This window comes from Lissotriton helveticus, chromosome 7, assembly GCF_964261635.1.
Source record: "Lissotriton helveticus chromosome 7, aLisHel1.1, whole genome shotgun sequence".
In the NCBI taxonomy this organism is placed as follows: domain Eukaryota; kingdom Metazoa; phylum Chordata; class Amphibia; order Caudata; family Salamandridae; genus Lissotriton; species Lissotriton helveticus.
In genome coordinates, this window is record NC_136068.1 from 103315002 (window position 1) to 103330959 (window position 15958).

Genomic DNA, 15958 nt, shown 5'->3' on the forward strand with positions numbered 1-15958 from the left:
TCAATTTTATTTAAAGAAACTTGTCTGAAAAGGGGTTGAGTTATAGAACAATAGATTTTTATAGATTGGCGGTGGCTGCTGGTCATGTTCATGTTAATGTTTTTCAGTAGGATGAGATGCTTTGGTTTACAGAGTTATGAAGGGTATAACACTGCATAGACTGTATAACTTTATTTATGGGATGTGAATTTAATTTTAGGAAGTTGTACAAGTGGCCTTCAATTAGGTTAATGTCATTACAACAGTTGTCAAGTAAGTGAGCAACACTGTCATGCCTGATATCTTTTAGGAGAGTATCAGATGTGAAAGCTTTGGAGGTACGTAGTAGGTAGTATAACACAGATAGGGCGCTGTTTCAGATCTCGTCAAGGTTAAAACCCATGTCTTCAACTAGTTTTGATCCACGATTGGATGAGCACTCAAAAGATTATATGTGGTTAGGGCCATGAAAGAATATGAGAGTAGAATGGAAGAATATTGAAGGGATGAAGAGAATCAATTGTTGATATCCTGAATGAGGCCTTATAATCCGGCTAGTTGTGCTACCATTTCACATTGGGTCAGATTTTGCATGGTCGAATCAGGTGTTGATTAGGAAAGGTTTGGGGCACATTCTGTAAGAAATGCAATGGCAAAAAAGGTTTATTGTTCAGGAGGTCGATTGGAATAGATTTGAGAGTGGTTGATTGGGTGAATGCTGGAGTTTTTGTAAGATTTTACTTCAAACCTGTAGATCATGTATCTTCTGTAGCTATTCATAGCTTTTAACATGCATAGTTCTATTCTCAGTTCTTAACATGAAATGTAGATTCTCCAAATTGAGTGATAAGAGAATCTGGATTTCATTAAAGACACAGACACTAGCATTATCCCCCCTACTTACTTGGTGGTTGGGGTGTTTTTTGGCTGAAAATAGTATCAATAATGTAAAGGAAATTGGCTGTGTGATAATGCTATAAAATTGAATGTGATTTTGTTTTTTATTTGTCAGATAAAATATGAAGCCGAAAGAAGAAATTCAAGCTGGATTATTTGCGGTGTTTTTTGAAGTTTTTTCAGTTAGTGTAGATGTAAGCCTCTGAGTAAAAGTAACGCGGAAGATGGCTGCTGTGCTGGGCTTACATAGTCTGAGATGTTCTAATTCTGGAATGTTTATTGAGATTAATGTGTTTTCTTTAAAATGACTGCTATGGAGTAGCTATAAAGAGTTGATTCATAATTCTAGACTCTGAGGCATATTTACATGAAAATGGTGCAGCGCAGTGCCAGAAGCAATTTTGCTGTGCTGAGCTGTGTTATTTTCAAAACACAGGGATGCACCATTTTAACAAGAATACGGCGCATGCTTGTGCTCACTCCTGCGCCGGTGGAATGGGATTTGCTCCTCAAGGGCATTGGAAGTTCTGGAGCACACCCCCAAACCTTTGAAGGAGTTGAAGTCCTCATTCAACCCACTGAAAGGCAAATCTATAGAGCCCACCTTTGGGCACGTTACCGAACAACAGTCTTATTTGAGGGAAATGACTAACACGCAAAACAAGCACTTTCACTGTTGTCCCTAGAAGACTCAAGTTACCGACCTGATGCTGATCTTGCCACAGAAACTTGCTCTGGCAAAACTAAAACAGAGTGTTCTCCTTGCCTCTCCTCCCAACAAGTTATTGTCATCTGACCTATCCCCTGGCTCTTACAATGACTGGATCAGAAGGTGGTTATGGTTACTCAGTAATTTCCAATGCTGAGTTAGTTCTTGTTGTCTCTGTCCTCTGGTGCCAAAGTTCTTTCCTGATGTGGAAGAGTAATGGAGCCATCAAAGCATGTCCGAACATGATGTTAGAAAAAAACAACTAGAGGTTTAGTCTGTGTTCTGGTGCATTGTGAGTTTCAGTGGAGGTACCAGGAGCTATCTCAAAACCTAAACCCTTTCTTTGAAGAAAAACAACTTGTAACTTTTCAAGCCCAATACTGGATGGCAGGAATGGACACAGCATGAGATCTACAGCAACTCATGTTGTGAAGCTTAATTGATTGGATGTCCTCTTGTGAGAAGCAAAACAATTACATGCTATAGGACAGAAGATCGGGGACATAAATCTTTACAAATTAACACTTTTTCGAAATATACAGCCCCAATTACATTGACCCTGTAGGGCAAATGGTTAAGACATAGCCCTGACATTTATGGTGAGGTATGCCATGAAGATTTCAAAGACATTTCAAATCATATCAAGCTAAGCCTTGGTATGAGTCAAAATATGTGTGTTTCTTTGTTTACCTTCAAGAGCATTACATGGAGGCATTGCAGATATTTAGGCAGTCTAAAGAGGCAAGGGAAAGTGGCAGAGTATAATGTGATTCCTCTGCTATTACATTTATTTGATTCTGTGAACCACTAGGAGGTTAGCTGTCACAGAGAGGAGTAGATGTTAAGAATGGCAATGTTGAATCTTTTCCTAAAGGTGGGCAGTGCAGAGTATTCTAGGCATTTATCAGGTACAGAATCTTGAAAGAAATTCTAGCTTTTATAGGAGCCCTAAAATCCTTATTTAACACATTGGGAGATGAGTGCTGATACTTTCATAGCCTTCTGATTTGTTGCACAGCTGCATTACACGCCTTTTAAAGTCTATATATGTGAAATGCAGGCACGCCAGCATAGATAGTATGCCACTAGTCCAAGCAGAAATACAATGCCCACAGTCAAAAAAGAAAAAAACTAAAGAAGGCACAATTCTGGACCCAAGAAGGAGATTGCTGAATAACGCATTGCATGTGAATCCAGAAAGATTCACGCTGCAAAACTAATGTACCCAATACCATGGTTGATCTTATGGAGGAATGAGGGCCACAGTGTTTGAGTTTTTCAATTTGAATGTCAATTGTAAACCTTCAAAGTTTTCAGTTCAAGCCCATAAAAACCGGTAAAACCCCACCAGAAGGGAAATGGCTCTTTAATGGAAGCAGATAAATACTGAAAAGGCATATTTTCCTGCACTTCCATGCTGTTGTGCATTAATGCTTCAAACATGGTGTAGACATATATAATTAGAAATGTGTTTGAAACTAACATGCCAGCCAAAGAAAGTGAAATGAGAGGAAAAATGTGCCATTTTTAATTTCTTACTTATGGGAATAACACTTTGGGATTAGTTCTAAGAAACAATAGCAAAGAAGAATGGTGCTGTTTTGTCTCCCTTCATTTGGCTTCACAATTCCTCCTCACCATACCAGGATTTCTTCCCCTCTATTCAATTTTTTAACATTTGTTATACAACAGAAACACTACCTCTTCCTGTATGCTCTTCCCTACTCTTCATTTATTCCTTCTCTCCCGAATGTGTACATTCTTGCAAGTAGCTTTTCTTTCTAACATCTTTCATATTGTACTTTGGCATGCATTATCAATATTTTGTAACCGCTTTAATTTATTGTTAGCGCTTGATAAATTAATAAAGTGTGGTGTACTTCATACAAAGTGTGGTGTACTTCATACATACAGGGATGCCAGATTTTCCAGTGATGCCAGGAACTCCTTGTTCTCCTTGGAAACCCATTGGACCTGGACGGCCTGGAATTCCAGGTACACCCGCTGTGCCATTAGGTCCCTGAATGCCTTTAGGGCCTGACTCTCCTCTGTTTCCAGACTGAAAAATTGAAACAAAAAACGTATGTCACAAACCATGAGATTTAGTGATGTCTTTAGTGCCAGTCACATTTTATACATGACAAAAAAGAAAACAACAGATAATAACAAAATATAGATTCTTCTAAATTAAAACGGTGTTATGCATTTGGATTATTAAGTTCATTTGTCTGTACGCTGCTATTTTGCTTTAACTGCCCTTGTTTTGCTAACAGTTAGATGATGCAAGTCCAGCAAAGATTTAGTTTTACTTTTCAAACATGTACCTATATTCAGTTTTAGTTTTGATAATATAGTTATGGATACAGTACTTTTTGATTCTGGAAATGGTTTTACGTTTTGTTTTAGTTTTGATGAATTTATTTAAATTATTTTCTGGCTAGTTTACACATTTGTGTGAGGCTGAATGTATATTATTTTAATATACAGATTAAAATCAGTCTAAACTTTTAGGGTTACAAAACAATACACTTTTGTGTTCATGAAAATATTTACAATCTGAATTCAGTTTTAAATGTAATGGACATATATATTCTATCGGTTTTAATGTTGATATATGACTTCAGATTCAAAGGTGTGATGGATAGGTTTTACTTGATTTTAGCACTGATGGATGGACGTGAAATATATTTTCAAAATTCATAATATACACTTAGTCTTTGTTTTGATTAAAGTATTTTCACTGTGTTTATGTTTTTATCTTTCATTCCACATTATAAATTGCATATATCAAAGGTATATTTTAAATTATTTTAGTAAACAGTGACACAAAATATGTTTATAAATAGATAACAATAACAGTTAGGGTTAGGGTCCCTTTACTCCTTGACGGTTGGGTATTACAGCCACAAGTCTGATTGTGGTGTATAAAGCATTGTTGAGTTGTTGGATAATTCTCTACCAAAGATCACTGGGGTTTCGCCTTTGTATATTCCCAAAACTGTCTTTCCTGAGGAAGGTGAGGAGCATTGAACAACCCCACCAACATTCTGCTTCCACAAACATTTTTTTAAGATTGCAGTTAACTCAGTACAAAGCATTTATGGATGAATATGATGTTCATTATTCTGAATTATTGGCTATGTATTGGAAACTGTAATTGTAACTGTATTTATATACAAGTCTAATATGATTAATGACGATTGAATCATAAGTGGGACAAACTGGTATTTTTTGTATTTTAAAGTTAGATATGATGATTTGCAATGCAATAAACCATTTCATTATTTTTTAATTTTCTGTCAATTATGTGTAGTGTGTATTGTGCAATTTTTCACCCTTATTTTCGTACAGGAGTCCCTGTTTTAGGGACACTGCTATAATGTTCTAACGCCCAGAGAAGGCCCCATTAAAAATGGTGATGGACTGGCAAGCTTAAATTGTTCTGCCAATTTGTCACCATGTTGTTATCTACACATGAGACATAACATTCCCGTTGGCAGAGTAGGTGCAGCTCCGCTGTAAGGAAAAATTGATCACCCAGGATTATGCATGAACGATTAAATTACCAACATTACTCTTTGTTTAATATATATTTGTTTTAAATGGTGACTTTTAAGAATTCTTCATTTTAAGAAATTATCTGTTCCACTAAACTACACTGTGAGTACACAAAAACATTCACAAAATAAGGATCTGGTAAATAGAGTACTGTCTCAGTGGATCAGTGGAGATAACATGAAATGGGAATTAAACCTGGTTCAGGGCAGGCAATAATGATCCTTGAAGAAGGTGTTGTTAAGGTGAAACGTAAATAATACTCAGGATGTGCAGGAGGCAGTATCAGAGCAATGGAAACACTGGCTCGATCAGGCAGTATTTAGTTACTCATGCATCATATGTATACCTACTACTGAAAGACGCAACTCATAGTCAACTTTAAACAATTTAAATACAATTTCATATTTTTAAAGCAGCAGTTCAGACCCTTCTTACCTCTCCTTTTTGTCCAACAGGACCACTGGGACCCTAAAATAGCCAAGAAAAATAATGGTTGACTATTATTTAGAAACGGAAAACGCTTTGACAAACATATGTTAAATGACTTTATTAATTTACTTATACTTTGTCTATTATGCATACATTAATTCAGTAGTACCACAGTATGTGGTTCATTCTGTAGCCGAGCGCTGCAGCCCAGGTACCGATGAATCGACTGCTCTTTCTTGTTCACAGGACCCTGGTGATCAGTACCCCCTGTTGGGGGGCTTCCGGACTTGTCCCAAAGTCCCCCTCTGCAGCCTGTTTCTAGGTGCCCTTGCTTCTTCCTCCCGGCGTAGCGTGCACAGCTACCAACCCTAACAGCAACCCTGCAAATGGACACCCCAGGGCAGGTAACGAGTAACTGCTGTTGGTACTCTGGACCATGGCCCCCTACGATCCTAAGTCCCAAAGAAGACTACCTGAAACCGTTCGAAAATAACTGTATGCAACATATGCATTTTCTCACATGGGAAAACATTGCTGCGTAAAAACGAATTTAAAGGAACTATTTTCTTACCTGTAGAAATTCATGTTTAAAAAAGTACTAACTTGGTAACAAAGTTCTTGGTATCAAGATTTACATAAAAATACAACAACTTTTTCTAAATTGGTCTGGGATCGATTCTCGAGTGTGTGTCTCATTTATTGCTTCTGTGAGGATACAAATGCTCTGCACTACTCTTTGATAAGCCCAACTGATCACACACACTATCACAAAAAAGAGAGCATTTGGGTTATTATGTGTGCCTCTGTAAAACCAACTGGGGTTGCCTGGACTCTTTACACAGTGTACCTCATTTTGATCCACTATATAAAAAGCCAGCTTCCTACAGTAGGATACAAATGTGCCCCAGAAAGAGGTACCTTATCCATTCCCCTATTTGTTCCTTTCCAGAATACATAGTGACCTGACTGATCCTTATGAACAGGCTCTCCAAGGAGGTCCACCTTTCTTTGCAGTCAGATGCGGAGGATAGGGGCTTTCTGATAGCCATCCCTAATGTTGCTCGCTCGCCATTCAAACACGCAGAAAATTGAGTTTCAACCCTATAGAATCCTCTACCCACAAACATCAGCCTCAGTCCTAACTTCCTATTCTGCTGGAAAGACCTAAAGACTCACTTCTTCAGAATTCAGCATAAAGTCTTGTCTGCTCCTTTTTTTCAGTAAGAGAGTCTCCTTTTCTCTGCCTACGCTGTGATGATATTTTTTGTCCTTATTACTAGCAAAGTGCTTCCCTTTCTTTAAGGCTAGGTCCGTGCTACATAAATATAAATCCCCATAGTAAATAAATGTAAGTATGTTCTTAGGCATAGCCAGACTCTGTCATGGATGCGACCACAAAGAAGAGTCCAGTAAACGTAATCCCAGTTACTTTGTTTCCACCAAATAAGAAGTGCGAACAGTTAGAGGGTTGCCAAACATCTGATAGGCCAACACAGCCATATAGCTCACAGAGTTCAAATACAGACAATGGGAGAAGGATTTTTACTTTCTCACGGAGGACAAAAAGGCAAAGGCAAAAAGATACTGTAGTACATTGACCTTCAAGCAAGGATGAATGGGTTTTTCAGGCCTGCCAGATGCAAAGTTCTGCTAGCTGTGTCCATGGTCAGATGCCACCGAGGAAGGCTTTGCTAAAATTCTCTGGATGTCACCCTGTCTAGGACAGAGTGCTTAATATGCCATGCAATTCAGACAATATAATGCACGCAAAAAACTTGATGACATTGATATGTAAGTTCATGGAGAAACAATTAATAAAAACTAATTTGTGAGACTGTTTTGAGGGTCCAGGGACAGGCTCACATCTGGGCACACATCAGATTGTTGTCCACAAAGCTACTTCTGCATCCTTTTCGGAATACTATTAAGAATCTATCCAAGCATAAAAGGAAGTGCAGATTCCCAGGTCACCCCATTCTAAATTCAATGAGGGGCCAAGCCCACAGTCACATAACAGAAAGAAATTTCTCCTTGCCTGAACCGAGGCCGTTGCAGGGCAGAGTAAGCTCCTAAACATTCAAGAAATGTAAATGCTGAACATACAGTCTTCGAAGCACATACTGGACTTCTTGTAGTAACCCCATCACAACCTCAAGCCATTCCATTTGAAAGCATCTACCAGTGCATCTTCACCAATTTGAGAAAAATGTCTCCGCACTGTACAACAACTGAGTCATAAAGTCACCTCTGCCAACAAAGCGAAACCAGGCATCCACTCTGGTTAAGAAGAATCATGAATCTGAGGCCTGCCAACAAAGTCACAAGGAAGTAGTTCATCAAGATTGTCATCCTTAGAGATGCTGTTCTACTTGTAGCGTGGAATTATGCATATGTACCTAGCAAATATGTATTTGGATAACCACATTCACAAGAAACAATGGGGGGTATTAAAAGGGGGGGAGAGAGGAAGTGGTTTCCTGGCTGGGGGCTCCTCCTGTACCTTAACTGATGATCAGACTGGGACCAGGAAAAAGTGTATGTGCAATGCAGCCTTTTCCCAAGATGATTCTACCTGCTGGTTTTCCCGGCCAGTAAAATGGGCCCCGGTGTTCCCACATCAGTAATTTCTAGAATGGGAACACTGGCTTAATCATAATTGTGCAGAAAGGAATTCCTCCCTCAGATTTGTCTCCACACAACTTGTAATCAGGTCCCTAGAATAAATACATATTGCTCATAATGTTCCAATCTCTACAAGGGGGAGAGGCATGGTGAGGGTGACTACTGGGGTACGGGGAACATGTGGATGGGAAAAATAGGGTTGTCAGTTGTTATGGTATACCAATTCGAGGGAGGACGTTTTTAGAGCAGTTTTGAAAAATGGGAAAAAGTGATGGAGCACAAGTCATCAGAAAACAAGTTCCAGGAAAAGGGTCAAATTATGCAGAAAGGTCAGCATTTCACTAACGTTTGGGGTTGGGACAGTAACTACTTGTATGGTGCAGGAGTGTTGGGGGTGATGTTTCGTGTGAGATATTTTGGGGCAGTACTGTGAATCCCCTGTAAAGCCAGGGTCCGAATTTTGTATACGGCTCTGTTTTTGAAAGGTAATTATACAACCTGGTGTCAAGAAGAGTAAGTGAGGGATTGATCAGGGCAGGTTTAAGAGAGTGGGCCCAGCAAAGATAATAAACGTTGATATGCTGATAACTAGCATGCTGATGGATGGTAATGAGAAAAACATTTGATTATTGTCTGCAATGAGGTGATGCAAGGTCAATTTGGTATATAATACCACCAAAGGAGAGGCTGGACAAGGAGAAGAGGCCATGATAGAGGATGGGGTCCTGAGGAACCTAAACGTGTTGTGAAGCTGAGAGGACTCTGGTATGGGTCAGGCAGTGTCAGAAAATGCCCTATGCTTATATTCCTATAGCTGCACCTGAAGGTCAACCACTTCAGGGACTCCACGTGCCTTCTGAAAGCACTCTGCATTGGATGTCGGCTTCATATCAGTCTGGCTAATCCATGCTTAAAGATATTTTTGCCTATCAACTGATAGATAGACTGCACAAAATGATTAAATGGAGGGTGGGGTTGAATGGTATTGACACAATAAGATCAGCGGGACAAATGGGGAACCAAATAGCCACTGTGCTCATGCCATCACTTCACCTTCTGTATGTTCTCTGCTTTGATATGGGTTTCTTTGAATTTTTCCAAAAGATTATGTCTTTTGGCAGGGTTTTTTGGAGTTAGTTGCCTCAGTATTTTAATTAACGAAAGCTTTGTAATCTTGCAGCAAGCCTGTAAGTAAGGAGATAACAAGTAGGAGTAAATACAAGTTACAAGCCATAGGATTCTTGTACTCCTCATCCTACAGGCCTCCTTCTTTCAGTAGTCACACATGTGTTTACACATCTGCAGTGTGGTGAGTACGAGAAAAAAAGTGTCTGAGGCTGGAGAAGACGGAGACTATTGAGATAGAGTTAGCACATGCGCTCGGGATAGATGATCCGCCAACCCCCGACAAGAACCCAATTTTATCCTGATAGTAAAAATAGAAAAAAATGGCTGCAGTTACTGTTAGCTGGGCCCAAAGCTGAGTCACACAGGCTACAAAGCAAGAAAACATTTCATCATATATAATTTGTAAATTTTTACTGTAAAAATCCCAGGCTGGTCACAGTCCCTCTTGAGTGAAGTTCTACATCAACTAAGAAGGAACATCTTTTAGCAGGGCAAACTATACTACAGGATTTGTTTTTTAAAGAGCATGTCCTTTTTAGTTCAGAAGTTTAGAAGCAGTGTTTAAACTTGGAAGTCTCTTAGAATTTGAGTCAGGATTTAACAACGAGATCATTCATAAGATATGCAACTCCAACAATGTCATTGCTGTATCAGAGAAATGTCTGCTTTTGTAAGTGCCCTCAACTGGACTTCTTGTGTGTTACGTGTGTGTGTGTGTGCAAGGTGAGAGAATACCCGGCAAGAAATACAATAGGATATTAATTCCTCCAGCACATGGGCAGCGTAAGCCTGGTGATTCAGTCCGCACAGGCACCAACATCCCAGTGCCATGCCCCATCCCAGCAGACTGCAAGTAGAGATATTTGCAGACCAACACGAATTTCTCTTTTTTTTAAAAAGATATGTGCTTCTCACAGGAGCCGTTATCAGTGATATGGGCTGGGTCTATTGTCATTGTGTTGGCAAAATTGCCAGTCTAGGCCAGCATATAATTAAAGTGATCTTGCTATCTTTCAAAATCCTCTACTCCAGTCTCACGTCCGAAGTACCTCCTCGCCATCTGTTGTGGATCTACACACAAGGTATTCTTGTGAACTGTTGTTTCTATAGAACCAACTCTCTCCACCCATGTGACAAGCTTCCAAAATGTTTATTTACTGCTAGGGAGAGGTCCCACTCTCCTTTCCACTCTCCAGAGAAAGATTTCACAAATAAAGGGGGGCTAGGAAGACAAAAGGCACTGCTGGGAGTAACCTGTATGGAGCTAGTGCAGCAAGAATTAGGCAACTAGATTTTGCTAGTGCCCAGACTAACAGTCCACTCTACTCCACCCCTATGCTTTACAATTGTACAAATGGGGAAATTGCCCCTTCCGACCACTTTTAAGATATCAGAATTCAGGTAATGTGAGAAATCAGCATTGCCTATGGTAATGACCTTCATTGTAGTTCAAATGTTATATTTCATAACAAATTTTAGCTCAATGTCATAGTAACTAACTCTTCTCTGGACCACAACTGGAATATACACTTTTCCAACTCACAAAAATATTTCTAGGATTTTGGCCAGAGATGAGCAGTGAGGTCCTCTTTCCCCAAGTCACCCTCACCATCAAACCACACTTTTTGCCAGCACTTGCCTAACCTCAGAATTCAATATTCAATAGTATTGTAGTGGTAAGCTTCAAGAATCAGATCCGAGGATGAGACTGAACCCAATATTGAAGTGCATGGCCCTTTTTTAATTAGAGTGATAACAGTATTGGGGTTCAGTGAATTCCCAAACTCAAAATAGACATAACAGGTTGAGGGCAGTTCCACCGTTGTGATCAGTTCTTTGAAACCAGAATTCTACTAGTAAACAAGTGGATCTGACTTCTGTAATACCTAGTTTCAAATGCATGATGCATTCTCTAAAGCCACACAATATTATTGTGGTAATAAGAGAACTGTTTCAGTGACAGAAATCAAAGGTGAACATCTCTTGTCCCTCAAAATCATATGCACTCATATAAAGACATGTTTTACAAATGTTGGCACTGCTACATCACTTACCAACTCTCCCTTGTCTCCAGGAAGTCCATCAGCGCCGGCCATACCCTTAAAAAAATGCAAATACGTGTGTTACTTTTACAGATAATACAAATAGGTATAATCTATCGGTCCCTTCTGTAGGGATGTATCATCATTTGCTATCATGCTTTGTTTTCTCTGGACTACACCCGTCCTGTGGTTGTTCAAGTTGGAACCATCTTCCTGGTCCTCCTTCTGCAATACTTTTAACACAACTTTGCTGTGAGCTTCGCAGAAATTGGTACCCAAAAAAAAGGCCATTCTGACAAATATCATTTGCTGTGACCACATTTTCCAAAAAAAGGCCATTCTGACAAACATAATTTGCTGTGACCACATTTTCTTCTTACTCCCTTAGGAAATAATTACTTTTCTGTGAACATCAGTGGCCACCACCTGAAAAGTCATAGTGTGATGGAAAAACAAAAACGCTGTTCCCTATTCTTCCATCATAATACTCTAGAACTACTGCATGGCAGGAACATTGACTACTCCATTGCAATGCACCTTGAACGTGCTAATTGTCTATCGTTGCACACACTAGTTACCAGGGAGCAAGCAACTTAAACTAGATTTTAACAGGTTTACAATTGTAACCATAAGCAGATGTAGGGCTACTTCTTGAATATAACACAATATTCAGAAAGGTGCTAGATAAGTATGGAGCAGAACATGCAAGTTTACATGCTACAATTCGACAGGTGTCAGGCAATAGAAAACAAGCCTAATGTCTGTCAGATAGACAAGTTGAGGAACATAATGCAAGCCGGTTTGTTTTAGAGAAATATTAGATAGAACATACCAGAAACGTACGAGTATAAGACAAATAAAGAACAAAGGGCTTGATTTAGGGTTTGGCGGTCCAGTCAATCCATTAAAATGTGATGGATATGCCATCTGCCATATTACAAGTGCCTTAGGATGTAATGCACTTCTATTAAGGCGGACATGTCTGAAGGAGTAACTCGTTCACGTACCTCTAAATCACGCCCAAGACATGCTACAAGCCAATGGGGATAGGAAAAACGTAAAAAACAACATACTTCAAGCTGAAGAGTGTTGTGTAGATATAAGGCAGGACAAAGTAAGAGCTGACTAGTGGTAGACAAACTTGGAAGGTGTCCTGCTTACAACCGTCATCACACAAGCGTGTGCCAAACAAGCTACAAGTCAAAGGTTATTACACAAACATGGAAAAGAACAAGTTGCACGTCTATCGGTGTTTAACAAACATTAAATGACCACTACTACCCAGTTAATGGTTTCAGACAAATATGCGACAAAACATACTATAAGCTTGAAGACGTAAAAGCGCCAATGGTCGAACACGTGGTGTTCTAGAATAATTCACAACCCTGCAATCAATCTGTAGCACAGGTGTCTTCAATGATAAATGATAATTTTCACAAAATGCTTGACAGCCTACGAGTATCAGTCGAATATTGACGTAACATGAGGAGACAAGGTCATGCCCATCCCTTGCTAAGTCAAAAAAGAGTAGGTTCTTCAATTTGTATCATAGGAAGCTCCCTCTCCCCCAAACTTTGCTAGGCCCTTTGTTCATCAGGAGACATGCACATTTTCTTTTGTGCACTTACGGTGCCCAAGTGAAACCTTGTGGTGATCCTTCAACGCAAGTCTCTGAAAATCGGTATTTGTTATGAAAAACAAGCACTGTCCCCTGTCATGGGTTTCCTTTTCCACCACTCAAGTGCTTCGGGTCCGGTCACTGTCACTCAAACAGAGCTCACTCACCTATTTCACAATCTTTTTCAATATTCAAAAAGATGCTCAATATAAGTGGGTTATTCTACCTGGTAACACATTGAGAGATCTCTTACATGTTTGTAAAAGGTAACTAACAGGACAATCAAGCATTTGTTTGAAAACAATTACAGTATATAGACAATCAAATTGCGCCTTACCTGGCTACCCTTGGGACCTGAAACTCCAGTGGGACCCTGGGAGATGTAAAGGGATCAGAGAAAAAATGTGGGAGAAAAGAAAGAAATGGAAAAAATAGTAGGTTAAACTGCTTAGACATGGCTGTGGAAACATGCTAAAAAGAGGTACTTGCTCTATTATGTAACAGTGATTTTACTAAGTCCAGTGCCTTCATTTACACTAACTGAACACACAGGGGTGTCTCTCTTGCTTGTTTTGCAGGTATAGCTGGATTTTCCACCAGGTTTGTCAACCACTGTTCACGGGAACATCCGACATTACTACTAATATTACCGAATTTTAACAGAGCATAAAATGTACTTTCTCCAATTTCTTTTTTTATGACATTGCGGGGTTTCAGAGGGAAAGTCTACATTTCTAGCTGGTAACATCAGAGATTGCCATTTAAAAAATTCCAGGACCAAGATTCACATTTTGGCACAAATATCCATATTGAAATGGTGTATATTAGACAGAAAATGCAGGCATATATTGTCTATTTTAACCTAATTTGCTGGGTACCACTCTTTGAATGTTAATTCGTCATTCTTTCTGATCCCAAGAGCTATAGAAAGATGCATTATTTGCCAAAAAATAGGTGTGCATGTGTGCCATGCACCCCACCTAGCAAAACTGTAGCGCTGCAAGCAAAGCGAACTAAGTGAAGTTCTGAATATTTGCTTTGGCTTCTTGTGAATTGCCTGGCGTGTGATTAAAACTCACTTTGCTTTATTCACTAAAGTTCGGCTTCACAAAAAGCCTAAAGTTGAATACTCAGCTTCCCAGTACACCCACAGTTGTTCAAAGGTCAAATCCATCCCTCAGCTGATTGGTTGAGAATGCAAACGAATTCTATCCTCAATCAGAGGTACAGCCATAGGGTTGGAAAATGAGAACTGAGGAGGTTTCCAAACTACAGTGACAACAGTGAGCCTGCGTTCTCCTGATATATTTTTTATATCATTCCTAGTGGGCGGTGGGTGATCATTGCATAGGTTTTATGAAAAGATGCAATGTTTCAGTGCAGAATCTGTTCCTGGGTTTGATGGCATTCTTCAGATCTTGCATTCATGGGGCTCAGACGCCTCCTGGGACTTGCAAGACGTGTATCCCGTAACCTACGTGAGCATCCTTAGAACAGGCAGCGCATTGTGATGGTCTGCGCTGCACAGGCCCTGCTGTGTACACAGAGTCTATGTGCTGAAATTAGAAACTGAACAAGAAGTCTTTTGTGTACAGAGAAGACGCACAGACAGACTTAACAGCAACCAGATGGAATCAGCAACAGCCGAGTAGTGAGAAGAAGGAGTTCATTGAAAGGACCTATGTAGCTCACTTGCATTACTTATGTATTCATTTATAAAGCGCAAATAATATCATTGCAGGCGTCAGAGTGCCTCACAATTATAGACCTTCTTGAAAATATAAGTTGCAGCGCCTTTGCTTAACATGACAGAGCCATCATAAAATGGATCAGTCTATGGATATTTACACAGTGTAGCATGAAATTCACTATAATATTCATGGATGCAATAATTACGTTTACTATGAATTGCTGAACAGTTAATACAGATTATTCCATCAAATCTGAACATGCTTCACAAAGACATCTACTGGAGACATTCAATCTTGTGTCTAAAATTAGGGAAGATATGTTGCACAATCTTATTATCTTAACTTAGTATAAATGGTTTGACATGTCTCTAGCTGCTGATGTGAAGAATAGAAAAGACAAAACCAATGTGAGTTGGAGGCATGGATGAGAAGGCAAGTAATAAAGGGGACATGAGACAAATGTCAGCTGCTGGTGAGTGAGGTGAGAGGCAACGCATACTGACTAGAGATTGAAGTGTGATGGTCAAGTGAATGCAGAAGCGCAGTCAACATTATTACTGACATAGAATTGATAATGAAGTTTGTGAATCAATGGGGAATAAAGGGGAATAAGGGAGTGCGAGTGAGTGAAGACTTCGGTATAAATGAGTTAACATTAACAATCGAGTGAAGGCTGCAATGCACTAGAGTATGAATAATAATCTCAAAACCTGTACAACTTCATGTCAATTAAATTGTTTTAATCTCGAAGGACATGCAGCAGAATGAACAATAAGGGGTTGATCAAATGCAAATTGGGGAAGAATGAACACATGTACGAATGAATGGTTCTGGAGATATAAAAAGGTAAAAATTGTGGTAGAATTAACTGAACCTTTAAGGTATGAATTTTGAGGTACAAATTATGGAAGAAAAAAAATATGTGTGGAGAATGTGTGTAGAGAAGAGTACAAATGAGTAAAGATGAGCTACAAACGGAAGGACAACTTGTGAAGATTGAGTCTAAGGTGTCTGGGTCCTGCCACTGTTCCATGCAGTGCATCTCTACCTTTTATCACTCTCTAATTTTGGTACCTACACCTTTTCTGATTTTTTGAGTCCCTATGACGACGATTTGGTTACTCGGACCCTGCTTTCTTATCTGATATTTAAAGCTATGTCCCACATCCTCCCTTGTACCACTTTTTACATCTGGACTACATTAGGGATAAGTGCCATTATTGTGTCTAGGCTGGTTATAGCCCACATCACACCTGGCACACCAAACAAGATCTAAGCTTTGCAA

The 15958-nt window shown here is 39.5% G+C and overlaps 1 protein-coding gene across 1 annotated transcript in view; it reads right to left on the reverse strand.

The window, feature by feature from the left end:
• Positions 1–15958, reverse strand: part of LOC144768954 (uncharacterized) — a 78578-nt gene that overhangs the window by 49483 nt on the left and 13137 nt on the right. Inside the window, exons 7-10 of the mRNA XM_078652954.1 lie at positions 13320–13355; positions 11377–11421; positions 5579–5611; positions 3498–3644 (exon numbers count right to left, since the gene is read on the reverse strand). Coding sequence (XP_078509080.1) covers positions 3498–3644; positions 5579–5611; positions 11377–11421; positions 13320–13355 — 261 coding nt within the window. The remainder of the gene's footprint in view (positions 1–3497; positions 3645–5578; positions 5612–11376; positions 11422–13319; positions 13356–15958) is intronic.